Source organism: Orcinus orca, chromosome 16, assembly GCF_937001465.1.
Source record: "Orcinus orca chromosome 16, mOrcOrc1.1, whole genome shotgun sequence".
Taxonomy (NCBI): domain Eukaryota; kingdom Metazoa; phylum Chordata; class Mammalia; order Artiodactyla; family Delphinidae; genus Orcinus; species Orcinus orca.
This window is the reverse complement of record NC_064574.1, coordinates 23,014,802-23,031,865: the sequence shown is the minus strand read 5'-3', so window position 1 is coordinate 23,031,865 and position 17,064 is coordinate 23,014,802. Positions and strand designations below refer to the sequence as shown.

The following is a 17,064-nucleotide window of genomic DNA, read 5'->3' as shown; positions in this document are numbered from 1 at the left end:
TTATTCACCGATAATTAACATTTTGTGTATTTGCTTTGTCATCCCTCTCTCTCTGTGTATATATGTGTATACAAGTGTTCCTTGATTTATCATGGGGTTACATCCCGATAAACCCACTGTAAGCTGAAAATATTATAAGCTGAAAATGCATTTCATATACCTAACCTACCGAACATCATAGCTTAGCCTAGTCCACCTTAAACATGCTCAGAACACTTCCATTAGCCTACAGTTGGGTAAAATCATCTAACACAAAGCCTATTTGATAAAAAAAAGTGTTGACTATCTCATGTAGTTTAATGAATACTCTATTAAAAGTAAAAAACAGAATGGTTGTGTGGCTACAGAATGGTTTTAAGTGTATTGGTTGTTTACCATCCTGACTGCATGGCTGACAGGGAGCTATGGCTCACTGCTGCTGCCCAGCATCATGAGACAGTATCACACCATCAAGTCACAAATCTTAAGTCGAATCATCATCTGTATATGTATCCACATGTGATGGTTAATTTTAGGTGTCAATTGGACTGAGCCACAGTGCCTAGATAGTTGGTCAAACATTATTCTGGATGTTTCTGTGAAGATGTTTTTTGGATGAGATTAAAATTTTTTAGAAAAGTTATATATGGGCTCATGGATTTCCACTGCCTATCTGGACCAAAGCCAACCTGCCTACAGTCACTGCTGAGTGCCCAATCAGCCAGCAGCAGAGCAAGGTTCTTTAGGAGGCTGTATATGCTCTGAATCAGCAAACAGTATAGTGCTGTTTCTTCCATAGCCAGGATTCACAGGTCCAGGAATCAAGAGGTGGGGGGAGAGTGGCACCACTCACTATTACCCCTACTGACCCACCAGCAAAATTTTTGCTTCCTGTCTCTGTCACATTATACTCTGTTGGCCTAGAGGTCTTAGTTCCAAAGAGAGTAATGCTTCCACCAAGAGATACAACAATATCCATTGAACTAGAAGTTAAGACTGCATCCAACCACTTTGGGCTCCTCATGCCTCTAAAGCAACAGGCAAAGAAGGGAGTTACTATGCTGGCTGGAGTCACTGATCCTGATGACCAAGGAGAAATTGGATTGCTACTCCAGAATGGAGGTAAAGAAGAATAGAATACAGGAATCCCTTAGGGTAGCTCTTACTATTACCATCCCCTGTGATTAAAGTCAATGGAAAACTACAACAACCCAACAGGCAGGACCACTAATGGCCCAGACTCTTCAGGACTCTTCAGACTCTTCACCTCACCAGGTAAAAAAAACCACAACCAGCTGAGGTGCTTGCTGAAGGCAAAGGAAATATGGACTGGGCAGTGGAAGAAGGTTATTAATACCAACTACAACCACATGACCAGTGAAACGAGGACTCTAATTGTAACGAGTATTTCTTTTTTTTTTTTTTTTTTTTACTTTCATTTATTCCTTCTCTAATGTTCTTCCTTAATGAAGATCCAAGTTTCTGACCTATATCCTTTTCCTTCTTTCTGAAGAACTTTAAACATTTCTTGCAAGGCAGGTCTACTGGTGACAAATTCTCTCAACTTTTATCTCAGAAAGCATTTATTTCTCTTTCAATTTTGAAGTGTAATTTCTCTAGATACAGAATTCTCAGTTCCTGGGATTCTTCTTTTGATACTTTAAATATTTCATTACACTTCCTTCTTGCTTGTATAGTTTCTGAAGAGAAGTCTGATGTAGTTCTTATCCTTGGTCCTCTACAGGTCAGGATTTTTGTTCCTCTGGCTACTTTCACGATTTTTCCTTTGTCTTTGATTTTCTGCAGTTTGAGTATGATATGCCTAGGAATAGGTTTTTTTTTTTTTTTTTTTGTATCTATCCTGCTTGGTGTTCTCTGAGATTCCTGGATCTGTGGTTTGGTGTCTTCCATTAGTTTGAGAACATTTGCAGTCATTATTACATTAAATATTTCTTCTGCTCCTTTCTTTCTCTTCTCTCCTAATATTTGTCCTGTGCATTTATTACACATTTTGTAATTATCCCATAGTTCTTGGATATTCTGTTCTGTTTTTTTCATTCTTTTTTCTCTTTGTATTTCAGTCTTAGACGTTTCTACTGACATTTCTTTTTTTTTTTTTTTTTCTGGTAAATATTATATATTCAATATGAAACAGGAGGAAAGGGGGCAGGGCACAACCTTTAAAAGAATTACATAGCCCGAGGACACAACATAAACTGATTAGAACAAAATAGGTCCAAGATGGCGGACGAGTCTACTTCCACTAGACCTTGAGCCTCAGTATACACTCATTGTAACACATCAGCAAGCTAAGCGACACACCCACAGGTGCCACGACAATTCCAAGGATGACCATAAAGGTCAAAAAGTGGGCGGTGGCTCAATTCCTAGAAATCCCCACCCCTTCCCCAAAATAGCTGGAATACTCCTCCCACTCATCAGCGTATGAAATTACTCACCCCTATAAAACTAACAACCCCATACCCTGGTGCTGCCCTCGGCTTCTTCTTTTTTTTTTTTTTTTTATAGGTATACCTGGATTTAATTCTCACTTCTACCGCTTGGTAGCTGGATAGCCTTAGGCAAGTTTCATACCTCCCTGAAATTCACTTAATTCAGTCTGTAAAATGGCATAATAACTTATTATAGCATCCTTTTAGGAATTTTAAATCAGTTCTTGAAATAAAAGTACACAATATATAGACAAGTATGGATTCCTCAATAGATGTTTGACCTTTCATTTCTCCAGTATCCCACCCGCATCAAATAAAGAAAAATACTTTTTAAAATTTACGAATATTTCATTGTTGTAAAGTTAAAGCCATAAAAATAATCAAATGGCCTACTATCATACCGTTAGAAGAAAAAAAAAAAGGTGTTCATGAGAGTTCCATATTAGAATACAAGTTTTCCTTAGGCACCTGTTTATGTATGCTATTCTGCTCTTTACAATAAATAATTAAATTTAAAAGACTTAATTCCTCACTTTTAAGACCTTATTAGTTTACAAATTACATATTAACCTATGCTAAATTTTATACCGACCCATGCTAATGAATTCAGTACAGAAAACAAAAAACACTGCACTCAAGCAAACTACATATATATATATATATATATATATATATAACTTATATGAGAATTGCTACTCCAGCTTTCTTTTGGTTTCCATTTGCATGAAATACCTTTTTCCATCCCCTTACTTTCAGTCTGTATGTGTCTCTAGGTCTGAAGTGGGTCTCTTGTAGACAGCAAATATATGGGTCTTGTTTTTGTATCCATTCAGCCAATCTGTGTCTTTTGGTGGGAGCATTTAGTCCATTTACATTTAAGGTAATTTTCGATATGTGTGTTCCCATTCCCATTTTCTTAATTGTTTGGGGTTTGTTATTGTAGGTCTTTTCCTTCTTTTGTGTTTCTTGCCTAGAGAAGTTCCTTTAGCAGTTGTTGTAGAGCTGGTTTGGTGGTGCTGAACTCTCTCAGCTTTTGCTTGTCTGTAAAGGTTTTAATTTCTCCATCAAATCTGAATGAGATCCTTGCTGGGTAGAGTAATCTTGGTTGCAGGTTTTTCTCCTTCAACACTTTCAATATGTCCTGCCACTCCCTTCTGGCTTGCAGAGTTTCTGCTGAAAGATCAGCTGTTAACCTTATGGGGATTCCCTTGTGTGTTATTTGTTGTTTTTCCCTTGCTGCTTTTAATATGTTTTCTTTGTATTTAATTTTTGACAGTTTGATTAATATGTGTCTTGGCGTATTTCTCCTTGGATTTATCCTGTATGGGACTCTCTGTGCTTCCTGGACTTGATTAACTATTTCCTTTCCCATATTAGGGAAGTTTTCAACTATAATCTCTTCAAATATTTTCTCAGTCCCTTTCTTTTTCTCTTCTTCTTCTGGAACCCCTATAATTCGAATGTTGGTGCGTTTAATGTTGTCCCAGAGGTCTCTGAGACTGTCCTCAGTTCTTTTCATTCTTTTTTCTTTATTCTGCTCTGCAGTAGTTATTTCCACTATTTTATCTTCCAGGTCACTTATCCGTTCTTCTGCCTCAGTTATTCTGCTATTGATCCCATCTAGAGTACTTTTAATTTCATTTATTGTGTTGTTCATCGTTGCTTGTTTCATCTTTAGTTCTTCTAGGTCCTTGTTAACTGATTCTTGCATTTTGTCCATTCTATTGTCCATTCTATCTCCAAGATTTCGGATCAACCTTACTATCATTATTCTGAATTCTTTTTCCGGTAGACTGCCTATTTCCTCTTCATTTGTTAGGTCTGGTGGGTTTTTATCTTGCTCCTTCATCTGCTGTGTGTTTTTCTGTCTTTTCATTTTGCTTATCTTACTGTGTTTGTGGTCTCCTTTTTTGCAGGCTGAAGGTTCGTAGTTCCTGTTGTTTTTTGTGTCTGTCCCCAGTGGCTAAGGTTGGTTCAGTGGGTTGTGTCGGCTTCCTGGTGGAGGGTACTAGTGCCTGTGTTCTGGTGGATGAGGCTGGATCTTGTCTTTCTGGTGGGCAGGTCCACGTCTGGTGGTGTGTTTTGGGGTGTCTGTAGACTTATTATGATTTTGGGCAGCCTCTCTGCTAATGGGTGGGGTTGTGTTCCTGTCTTGCTAGTTGTTTGGCATAGGATGTCCAGCACTGTAGCTTGCTGGTCGTTGAGTGAAGCTGGGTGCTGGCGTTGAGATGGAGATCTCTCGGAGATTTTTGCTGTTTGATATTATGTGCAGCTGGGAGGCCTCTTGTGGACCAGTGTCCTGAAGTTGGCTCTCCCACCTCAGAGGCACAGCACTGACTCCTGGCTGCAGCACCAAGAGCCTTTCATCCACAGGGCTCCTTAATTTGGGATGATTCGTTGACTATTCAGGTATTCCACAGATGCAGGGTATATCAAGTTGATTGTGGAGCTTTAATCCGCTGCTCCTGAGGCTGCTGGGAGAGATTTCCCTTTCTCTTCTTTGTTCTCACAGCTCCCAGGGGCTCAGCTTTGGATTTGGCCCCGCCTGTGCGTGTAGGTCGCCGGAGGGCGTCTGTTCTTTGCTCAGACAGGACGGGGTTAAAGGAGCCGCTGATTCGGAGGCTCTGGCTCACTCAGGCCGGGGGGTAGGGAGGGTCACGGAGTGTGGGGCGGGCCTGCAGCGGCAGAGGCCGGCGTGACGTTGCAGCCTGAGGCGCGCCGTGCGATCTCCCGGGCGAGTTGTCCCTGGATCCCGGGACCCTGGCAGTGGCGGGCTGCACAGGCTCCCCGGAAGGGCGTGTGGCTAGTGACCTGTGTTCGCACACAGGCCTCCTGGTGGCGGCAGCAGCGGCCTTAGCATCTCATGTCTGTCTCTGGGCTCCGCACTTTTAGCCGCGGCTCGCGCCCGTCCCTGGAGTTCTCTCAAGCAGCGTTCTTAATCCCCTCTCCTCGTGTACCAGGAAACAAAGAGGGACGTAAAAGTCTCTTGCCTCTTCGGCAGGTCCAGACTTTTCCCCGGACTCTCTCCCGGCTAGCCGCGGTGCACTAACGCCCTGCAGGCTGTGTTCACGCCGCCAACCTCAGTCCTCTCCCGGCGCTCCGACAAAAGCCGGAGCCTCAGCTCCCAGTCCCGCCCGCCCCGGCGGGCGAGCAGACAAGCCTCTCGGCTGGTGAGTGCCGGTCGGCCCGATCCTCTGCGCTGGAATCTGTCCGCTTTGCCCTCCGCACCCCTGTTGCTGTGCTCTCCTCCGCGGCTCCCAAGCTCCCCCACTCCGCCTCCCGAAGTCTCCACCCGCGAAGGGGCTTCCTAGTGTGTGGACACTTTTCCTCCTTCACAGCTCTCTCCCGCTGGTGCAGGACCCGTCCCTATCCTTTTGTCTCTGTTTAGTTTTTTCTTTTGCCCTAACCAGGTACGTGGGGGGTTCCTTGCCTTTTGGGAGGTCTGAGGTCTTCTGCCAGCGTTCAGTAGGTGCTCCGTAGGAGTTGTTCCACGCGTAGATGTATTTCTGGTGTCTAACGAGTATTTCTTATTTTGCTACAAATATGTTTGTGTGCGTGTATTAAATCTTTGTATTCCTTCCTCTCTTACCCACTTGTTACGTAACATAGCATGTACTGACTTTATACCACAGTATTGTTAACTTTACTTCCGAGCATTTAAGTTATAGGATATCAAGAAGAGTAAACATCACCCAAGGATTTTGCATCCTCTTTTGGGGAAAGGGTTAGGGCATTTTGGGTTGTACAAAGTATACTTATCTCATGTTAGGCTAATGTATGATCTTGTTATGGCTTTTATTTGCAGATTAAGTATGGCATAAGGAGATGTGTATGGGCGCCCAGATATTCAGTCAAACATTATGCCAATGTTTCCATTAAGGTATTTTTTGGAATGAAATAAACATTTGGATTGGTGGATTCTGAGTAAAGCAGATTACTCTCCATAATGTAGGGGGGCCTCATCTAATCAGTCTGAAGGTCTTAACAGAAAAAGACTGACCTCCTCCCAAGTAAGAAGGAATTCTGCCAGCAGACTGCCTTTGGATTCAAACTGCAACTCTTTCCTGGGTTGCCAGCCTGCTGGGCTACCCCATATTTTAGACTCTCCAAGTCTCCACAACCATGTGAGCCAATTCCTTAAAATCCCTCTCCCTCTCCTCTTCCCAACCTGTGCATGTGTGTGTACATGCTATTTTGCATGTGCGCTCGCTCGCTCTCTCTCCATATATATGTGTGTGTGTATACACACACACACACACACACACACACACACATTAACACATTCTATTGGTTTTGTTCCTCTGGTGAACCCCAATATAACATACATATAATTTTTTTCTGAAGCATTTGAGAGTAAGGTGTAGATATCATGCCCCTTTACTCATAAATACTCTTCTATTTTCATAAAGAGAAAATGTATTTACTCAAAAATATAGTTTCTATTTCCTGAGAAAGAGGTCTTACATGATTAAGTGCAATTATCAAAATCAGAAAATTTTATATTGATAAAATACTATTAGTTCATATTTAAATTTATAATTCACCGATTGTCTCAAGAATGTTCTTGATAGCAATCTTAAATTTCCCAGTCTAGGTTGTAATCTAGTAGCATGAACTGCATTTATGTGTTATTTCCTTTTAGTTTCCTAAGTTCTACATCAGTTCTTTAGACTGTCTCTTGTGACACCAACATTTTGGAAGAGGACAGGTCAGTTATTTTGTAGTATGTCCCTACATGCTTCCCTCATTATTAGATTTAGGCTATGTATTTTTGACAGAGTACTACATAAGTGATGTTATATCCTTCTCAGTGGGTCATAACCATTTGTCCCATCATTGATAATAACTCTGCACTTGATTTAGGTGGTATCTGCCAGGTTTTCCACTTCAAAGTTACTATTTTTCCCTTTGTAATTGATAAGTGACTTATAGGGAGATACTCTACAATTATGCAAATATTTAGTTGGCATTCTAATATAAGGAAGATATTTCCCTTCTCCCCTATTTATCATCAGTATAGATTTTATTCAGTGAGCTATAATCCATTACTGTCCCTATTCATTCTGATGCTCAAGTTATCCCAGGTATGATTACAAATGGGAGCCTTTTCAAACTAGCTCCTATGCCCCCTGGACATGTCCCCAACATTTTTTGAGCACTTCCTTACTTTCTGGCATAAGTTGTTCCAGGTTCATTAGAAAAATAGGTCTGCCCCAGCTTCTGAATCAGCCATTTCTTTGAAGACATTATGCTAAGTATTCATTTGTTGTGTCCTTCCTTGGAGATATTATGCTGTTATTTGAAGACATTAGGCTAAGTGAAATAAGCCAGTTACAAAAAGACAAATACTGTACGATTCCACTTATGTGAGGTACCTAGAACAGTCAAATTCGGAGAGACAGAAAGTAGAATGGTGGTTGTTGAGTGCTAGGAGGAGGAAGAGGGAAGTTATTGTTTAAGTGGTATGGAGTTTAATTTTGGGAAGATGAAAAAGCTCTGGAGATGGATGGTGGTGAGGGTTTAACAACAATGTTAATGTATTTAATGACAATGAACTGTACAATTAAAATTGGTTAAAATGGTAAATTTTATGTAATGCATATCTTATCACATACACATACAATTCCCCCCAACCCTGCTGCCAAAAGCAAAGTATAGAGTAGGGATGGTAATATGGAACATACATTCCAATAGTGCCACACTACCTAATTTTAATGGCACTCAAAAGATAAAAAAGAAAATTACTCTGTAAAAATTAGTATCATCAATGTTCCAATTAAAATTATGAAAAATCATTTTTCATTCAGGTTCTATTATACTATGAAAATAATGAATGAATGAAAGTTGTCTTGATTTAAGTTACTGAAAAACTTGTAAAAAATTAGTTCTCAATACTTAAAACAATAAGATATAGACAACTAACTGTTTTATTAAAATGAATTGAAAATTCAAATTATAAAATAGATACAATTTTTTAATACCCTTAATAGCAGAATAAATTTTTACATGAAACTTCCTTTTTAAGTTGGAAGTTGCTTTGGTTAAATTTTTTTTGTTTTGTAGACTGAAGCTGAATATAGATACAGTTCAAAAGGAGACATACTAATGTATATTTGTATATAGATACATATGTAATACAGCATGACTTGGGAGGCTCGCCACTTTCTTAGGTATATAACCTCTGGGAAGTAATTTAATCTCTTGGTGACTTGGTTTCCTCATCTTTAAAATGAGATTTATTTAATACAATTACTGTGAGGATTAAATTAATAAAGATATGCAAACTATTAGCACATATTGTCTGTCACACAGGTAAATATTCAATAAAAATTTGCTAGTTTTACATGTTTATGTATAAATCTATACTTAATCAGTATTTTGCAGTATAATTTATTAACAATATTTGATGGATATTTTCCCATATCTATAAAGATCTACATAGTCATTTAAAATTACATTTAAAGTTGAAATTTTGAAAATAGCCCAAATTATTATAAATCAATGTAAATAATAATCATCACTTGAAATTCTTTTTTATTTGCCTGAATGAACATACTGATGTTGGTCAACAGCTCTTTTAGCAATTAGGAATGTGACACTTAAAACAATTTTTTAAAACCAATCCACATTTTAAAAAGTATCTTTTGGGCTTCCCTGGTGGTGCAGTGGTTGAGAGTCCGCCTGCCAACGCAGGGGACACGGGTTCGTGCCCCGGTCCGGGAAGATCCCACATGCGGCGGAGCAGCTGGGCCCGTGAGCCATGGCCGCTGGGCCTGCGCGTCCGGAGTCTGTGCTCCACAACGGGAGAGACCATAGCAGTGAGAGGCCCATGTACCGCAAAAAAAAAAAAAAAAAAAAAGTATCTTTTGACTCATCACTACACTTTTAGGAATTTATCTGAAATACACACTTACAATAATGTTCACTTGTCTGTAATCACAAGGGACTGGATATAATCTAAATGCTCATCAATAAGGGGGCTGGCTAAGTATATAAAACATCCTTATAACTTAAAATATCCCACAGTCACTAAAAAAAAATTAATGAGGTAGAGCTATACACAGTGATATAGAAGGATTTCCAGAATATAAAGTAAGAAAAGCAACAGAAAAATACATTTAGCAATGATCTCATTTATGCTTAAAAATAAAATGCAAAAAACTAAAAAACAGATTTTTTCCTGCTTAAAAATTTAATAACAGTAAATTGCTAATAGTGGTAAATTCTGGGGGATGGAAAAAGAGACATCTTTCTATTCTTCTATTCTTCTATAGACATCTTCTATTCTTCTTCTGTATTATTTGAAAAATTTTAAACCTTTTTTCTTTTATTGTGGTAAAAGTATATACAATGTAAAATTTACCATTTTAACCATTTTTAAGTGTACAGGTCAGTGGCATTAACCATTACCACTATATACCTCCAGAACTGTCTTCATTATTTGAAATTTTTATCATGAGCTTGTACTGTTCAGTTTCCGCAACAACTTATTATTACAAAGATTTAAAAATTTAGTATGGTCAGTGATGAGAACCATCAATAGAAAAAGATCATATGACAATGGACAAGGTTTTGCTCAATTAAAAAAAATTACCTTAACTCCTTTTATCTTAGTTATATTTTCATTTTGTTTTTATCATGAATGACAAAAATTATATTTACTAAAGTTTTAAAAATTGTCTTGACTTAATTCTTTTTCCATTTATAGAAACCAAAATTGTTCTGAAGATTTTTTTTTTTTTAATTTAGCATGAACTGAAACTTAACCCTTGCTGGATAGGGCTTTACACTTTCTCCTCTGTCCTGGAAACCCAGGATAGCAAATAGACAATGACCTCAAATAGTCATTATGAACATTAGCAACTATCCAAATCTGAATCACTCCATTTCTGTTGTTTGGTATTCAGGCAAATAGTTCCATACAGTTGATACCAGAGCAAGTAAAAGCTATAGCTAAGACCCACCAATTGCTTAGTATTTGCAAGGGAAAAAATATCAACCATACAGTAGAGCAACAAGAGAACATCATTAGCAGATGATCAAAATTAACATCACCAATGAGAGGCAGAAGGATATCATGTGCCTCTAGATGTGATATACTGAGGACACAAAATCACTTATGTAGTTTTCCACCTAGGAATGTAAAACCTGCACCTAATCATAAGGAAACATGAAACAAAACGAGGAACAATCTATTAAAAAGGGGGGCAGGGTGATTGTGAACTATACTCTTCAAAAATGTCAATGTTGGGGCTTCCCTGGTGGCGCAGTGGTTGGGAGTCTGCCTGCTGATGCAGGGGACACGGGGTTCGTGCCCTGGTCCGGGAGGATCCCACATGACGCGGAGCGGCTGAGCCTGCGCGTCCGGAGCCTGTGCTCCGCAACGGGAGAGGCCACAGCAGGGAGAGGCCCGCGTACAGCAAAAAAAAAAAAAAAGTCAATGTCATAAAAGACAAAGGCTGTGGAAATGTTCTTGTTTAAAGGAGACTAAAAAGACATGGCAAGTGAATGCAATACCTGATCCTAGATTGGATTATTTTTTTTTTAAGATTGGATCTTGAAGGAAGAAAATGCTATCAAGAATGTTACTGGATCAACCAATAAAACTACAATAGAGATGCTAGATTATACAAAATTACTGTATCAATGTTAACTTTGTTGACGTTGATAACTGTACTGTAGTTATTTAAGGAAATACACACTGAAGTATTTAGGGGTAAAGGGCTACAATGGACACCACTTAAATTGAAATAGCTGAGGAAAAAAATACTATTTAACAGAAAAAGATCAAATGATAAAGCAAATGGAGTAAAATATCAATAAAAGGTGAGTCTAGGTCAAGGGTACATGGATGTTCTTTGTCGTTTTCTTATTTCTGCAACTTTTCTGAAAGCTTGAAATTATTCTCAAATTTAAAACATTAATGAAAAAGTTACAGAGAAAAAAGATTTAGAACCTCTAAATCTAAAAAGATTTAGAGGCCTCTGGTTTAAGTAAGTTAGAATTTAAGGAAGAAAGGCAGAGAAAGAATGTGAGAATTGGGAAAAGATACCTATATGGATAACAAACTTCGAATGGGATGAAGCTAAATGATTTAAAATAAAGAGAAATTAAATCCTAAAATTAAATTTAGGACTTATAAAATAATGTTTGAAAAATCAAAGTGCTTTACCTTAATTTAGCTGAACGTAGTATTCTGGTAAGTGAAACACAATTTCCTTCCATGATACCCTTTCCAACTGTGGGAATAATGCTTTTGCGGCAAGCGACATATAATGAACATGCCAACCAGTGGATAACTTCTCCCTGGCAGGCAAAAGATAAAACAGCAAAATGGATACACTATGTTAAAACGTTTGAATTCTAGAATCAAAAGAGATCTTAGAATTACCTGATCTAATATTCATCCTGTATTAACAGGCCAGAGAAATGAAGATATTTGCCCAAGGTCACAAAACTTAGTTGGTTGCAGTAATGGGTATAAAACTCCTTACTCTTAGTCCTGTGTAACATGCTAAATCCGTATTAATCTAAAGATAGATCTCTCACCTATACCCCAAATCTAATATTATTGAAGAGTTTTCAATTTCTCAGCATTAGCTTTCTCAATATTATAACACCAGTCATGGCCTTGATGATGCTGAAGTTCCTACCATTTTAGTTTTAGGTTTCTTTTTTAACCAGTTTGGCAGAGAAAGGAAAGAACAGAGTAGAAGATGGCAAGAGAATTACACATATAAAAATTAACACCCATCACAACACAAAGGAGACTGTCAGTTTTGTGAGGTAAAAATTTGGGGAATTATTTACCCTAATCTTTAAAATAGTAAGTATGGCTCTCTATCTTAGCAGACACTTCAATTTACAATGCTACAAAAAAGGTGTCATTTGGGAATTCAACACTTAATTCTCTGCTTTAGGCTTGAGATATCCAAGCTAGATTCACTTTATGACTTCACTGATGAGTTTTACATAAAATTAAGAACTAGACTCAAATCTCATAGCACAACACAATACTGTTGTGCAGATCCTCTTTAAGATCAGACTCTAAAAGAATAAAATGATTGATAAAGATTTCTTGTAATAATCCAAAAGGGGTGGGTAGAGATGGGTAGCCACCAATAAAGCTAAGACCTAGTGTTCCTACCCTAAAGTACTATAGTGAAAAGTCTCATTTGCTCAAGGCATTAAAGGAGGCAGGTAAGCTTAAGGTTGAATACTTTTAGAAGCCTTGATTAACGAATTGTTTGGGTATAGCATCCAAGTACTCTACAGCTTTTGGATACAGGCTACTAGATGAAAACACTATTAAGACAGAGAAAATTTAAGAACCAAAATTACTGCTTTGATTTTTTTCCTTAAAAAAAAAGCACCTATAGTATTTAATTTAGTTCCTTTACGCTAGGCCTTAGAAATACAAAAACAGTTTCTAACATCAGGGTACTCCAAGTGTAGAGCTAAGAGGAACAGATATTATACTATTATCTATAATTGGTGAGATATATGTTGTAAAAAGAATTTAAGAGAAAGTGTTTTGGGAGAATATAGTGTAGTTACTGATTTTGACTGGGGGTCTGGGAAGGGTTCACAGAGGGAGACAAAAGTGCTAAGTGGTGAAAAATCACCAGAATGTACGGGGGGGAAGTGGGGTGGGTAAGCAGGAGCTAGTCAGGTAGACTAGAGGGGATAGGGGCTGGGCAGAGGGGTTCTTAGGAAGCAGCAGATATATGAAAATGCCCTCCACCAAAAACAAAGCATAAAAGAAAAGGAAAATAAAACACTCTAGATAGAATAAACACTCACAAAATCTCAATTCACACAGCTGTGATTTTGGTCAAACATTTAAGATATCCTGATGAACTCGGCCTAACTGGAGATTCAGCTCTTCAACTTTCTCTGCAGTTGGGAGTGAGGGAAAAGTTTCCAGGCAGAGGGATCGGCATGGAGAAAGCACGCAAGTAGGAACAAGCTTGGCATATTCAAGAATCTGAAAGATGTGCCCAGGTTAATACCTTGACCTCCATCTGCACTCAGCAGTGCTTTTTCAGTGACAGACCAAATGAGGACTCGATGTCAGAAATGCTTTCTCAGACTTTAAAAGTTTGTTTCCAATCTAGAGACCATAATTTATAACCTCCCTTAGCTTCTTATTCTTTCCTCAGCTTTCCAGTCGTGTCACCCAGAGATGCACATCACTGTCCTTCATCCAGTCTATCCAGTCCTACCCTGGAGACATACAAGAGTCTCTCTTCTCCTCTCTCTCTCTCTCTCACACTCACTCACACACACACACACACACATTCAACTCCAAATTTCCAACTCTATGCCTTAGAGCCCACCGATTATTTCACCAGGTGATGAGTCAGCAGAGCACTCTGGGTGAGACCAGCTCTCTTGGATCACGAAAACCTTTGACCATAAGGCTACTGGAGTAATTGCAAATACATTCCATCACAATTCTACTTCTATACTGGGCTTATGCTTGTCTGGGTTCCTATGACAATTAGCAGAACGACCCTGGGCAAGACAATCCTCTGGGCCTTGATAATATTGCCTGGAAAGCAGGTTTAATACTCGCTGCCCTGCCACGTTCACAGGGCTGTTGTGAGGACTTAATGCAAGAACGGTTGGGGAAAATCTAATGATAGCCTACATTTATTTTGGTTAGAGACAGACACTGTGATTAGCATCTGGATAATCTAATTATCCCCATCTGAGAGAGGAGGAAACTGTGGCCGAGAGATAAGCATTGTGTGCACACTGGCTCTGATCAAACTGCTGTACAGTGGCAATACTGCCGAAAGAGCAACCCACACCTCGAGGCGGAAGGGTGAAGAGATTATGGCTCAGACTCCTAACTCCGGCTCCACCTCTAACGGTGCGACCTTGCGCTTAACCTCTTCGGGGCTCAGCTTTCCCATCTGTGTAACGGGGATCACAACATGTTCGAAGAGGTGTGGCGGCGAGAACCAAGTAAGATGACATATTTAAAGCGCTGGGCAGTGTCGTCTGGGCACACAATTCACGTAAGCTTCTGCCATTAGAGTAACTGTTTAAGCAGATTTAAGGGCAGTCCCATGACGTTTGTGGCACTGGTCTGAAGACTAGGGGACCCCTGAGTGGCATGTGACCTTGGACAAGCCACTCCTTTTCCGGACTTCGGTTTCCCGCCTCAAAATAAATGGAGAGATTGATCTACACTCGCCCTTCCAGCTTCGCACTCCTCGGCGCGGGGCTGGGCAGAGACCCTTCCCGGTGACGAAACTCCCACCGCCCCATAGGGTGGGGTAGGGGCGGGGCGGGGGTGGGGCCTGGCGAGCTCGGTCTCGCCGCCCCACCTGCCGCCGCTCACCTCTAGGCTGTAGTTGCCCCGAATGGCGGTGAAGTCGTCCAGGGCTTCGGCCGCGCTCCCCTCATCCAGGTTCAGCTCCTGGCACAGGGCCTGCAGCGCCTCCCCGGCCGCGGCGACCACCGCCGCCCCCTCAGAGTGGGGATCGTCCTCGTCCATACCGTCAGGCCCGGCGGGCGGCGCGGTCACAGACCCCCCAGCTCCTTTCTCCCTCCTGGGCGCGCTACCCACAACCACCCGCGCCAAAAGCGCGCGAAAATCGGGAGCCGCAGAACGACGTCTCTTCGATGGTCTGCATCCGCGTTTCTCCTCAAAAAGGTCCGTTTCTCCTCCAGGGCTCCTAGCCTCCCTCTCCGGAAATGCGATAAGAAGACGGACTCCGGGGCCTAGAAAACCTGGACTTGGCCCTTGGCGGACAGCGGTGCACACAGCAGGCAGGGCAAATTTGGAGCGGAGGGATCGGCGGTCCGCGCGCAGGATCTGCTGGGAGTTGTAGTCCATATCCTGCCTTGGAGCCGGCTGGGCCTCCCTTTCTTGGTGGCTCTTTGGTTTGGGCCCCGCTGGGCTGCCAGTTGCGAGGCGGCCCCGTTCATCTTAGGGGGAAACCTTCTCTTCTGCCCGGCCAACCCACGGGCCTGGGTTTGTCACTATCCCGGGACGCCATAGTCTGATCGAGAATTGCCCCTTGAGTTAGAAGATGGAGGAGGGACCTGAAAAAAGTGGTCTCTCGACAGCGAGGGCGGGGGAGGGCCTCGTCGCCCTCTCCTCAGTGTCTCCAGCGCCTAGTGAGTGGTCTTTTGAATGACTGAAGGGTTGGTGAGGCAAGGTTTATTGGGGGACACTTGTCCATCTCTTCTTGATCGCTAGACGAGGCTTGACCTGGGCTGAAAGAAATGCAGTAAGGAGGCACTTTCTCAGCTTCCTGGGAACTGGGACCCTGGAACCCAGTAAAGACTGTTATTCCAGACTTAGGAATGGCCTGAGCATAAGCCTGAAGGCGTGGAGCTGGTCTCGAGGCTTACCCTTCCGCTTCACCAAAAACACCTTCTCCAAGAGCCAGAGTGATCATTTGAAAAGGTAAATCAGAGCACGTCAGTACTTCACACAATACCCTTCAGTAGATTCCTTTTGCCCTTAAAATAATGTCCAGACTTCTTGACCTGGCCTATAAGGCCCCATGTGATCTGGCCTCACCAGGGCATTGTCCCCCTCCTCAGGTATATAATAAGATCCAACCTCACTGCTTTGTTTTGGAACCTTGGAAATGCCAAGCTGCCAAACTAGTTCTTCCCAAGAACCTTTTTCCCGTGCTGCTCAAACGGCCCCACATACTCTATGCCAGACCTTTGCTTGTCAGGCTCCTCCTCATCCTTCAAGTTCAGCTAAAAGTCATCTTGTCAGGCCACCCCTGAGCACTGTATTTAAAATAGCTGACCCTGGTGGCGCAGTGGTTGAGAGTCCTCCTGCCAATGCAGGGGACGTGGGTTCGTGCCCCGGTCCGGGAAGATCCCACATGCCGCGGAACTGCTGGGCCCGTGAGCTATGGCCGCTGAGCCTGCGCGTCCGGAGCCTGTGCTCCGCAATGGGAGAGGCCGCGGCAGTGAGAGGCCCGTGTACCGCAAAAAAATAATAATAATAAATAAAATAAAATAGCTGACCCGCATCTCCCCCCATCCACCCCATTTCATTGTCTTCATAGCATCTTACCACTATCTGAAATTATCCTATTTGTTTATTCGCTGGCTCTTCCTACTAAAATGTGAGTTGCATGAGAACAGGGGCCTTCCTTTCATGTTCACTGTATTCCAAAGTATATAGATGAGTGACCAACTCGTAGTTGGCACTCAGTACTTAGCATGGTGTGTTTGAAAAATTACAAAGAAAACCTTTGTTGCTTGGATGAGGGAAGGAGTCACCAGAGATGAAGATGGAAGACAGGTCAAGTTAGGTTGCAAAGGATCTTATAAAGGTAAAAACGTGCACATTATCAGGGATTTTAATGAAAGGAGGTGAATGATCAGTATGTGTTTTGGACAGGTTCCTCTGGCTGCAGTGTCACACGTGGAGTGCATGGGGTAGAGAGTAGAGGTATGAAGATGGTGGGAGGTTGGTCCAGCGTAGAAAGGAGCCAGTCTGGAGAGACAACTTTGTCCTAGAACTGAAGGGGGCACTATTGAAGGGGAGGCGTCTCCAATACCAGGTTTCCATCTGGGCCAAGAGGGTGAAAGGTGATACTGTCAACTAGAATGGGAGTACAACCAGAGGGATAAGATCAGTTCTGGA

The 17,064-nt window shown here is 41.4% G+C and overlaps 1 protein-coding gene across 6 annotated transcripts in view; it reads right to left on the bottom strand.

Annotated features, from left to right (window-relative positions):
• Nucleotides 1-14,967, bottom strand: part of RBL1 (RB transcriptional corepressor like 1) — a 79,684-nt gene extending 64,717 nt beyond the window's left edge. For 4 of the 6 annotated variants that reach the window (XM_033433686.2, XM_004272819.4, XM_033433687.2 and 1 more), the window contains exons 1-2: nucleotides 14,785-14,967; nucleotides 11,605-11,738 (exon numbers count right to left, since the gene is read on the bottom strand). In XM_033433686.2, the coding sequence (XP_033289577.1) occupies nucleotides 11,605-11,738; nucleotides 14,785-14,940 (290 nt within the window). In that variant the 5' untranslated portion in view covers nucleotides 14,941-14,967. Of the gene's footprint in view, nucleotides 1-7,599; nucleotides 7,725-11,604; nucleotides 11,739-14,784 lie in introns of those variants that run through there. The other 2 variants (XM_049699329.1, XM_049699328.1) reach the window with 2 other exon arrangements.
• Between the last annotated feature and the right edge of the window lie 2,097 nt (nucleotides 14,968-17,064).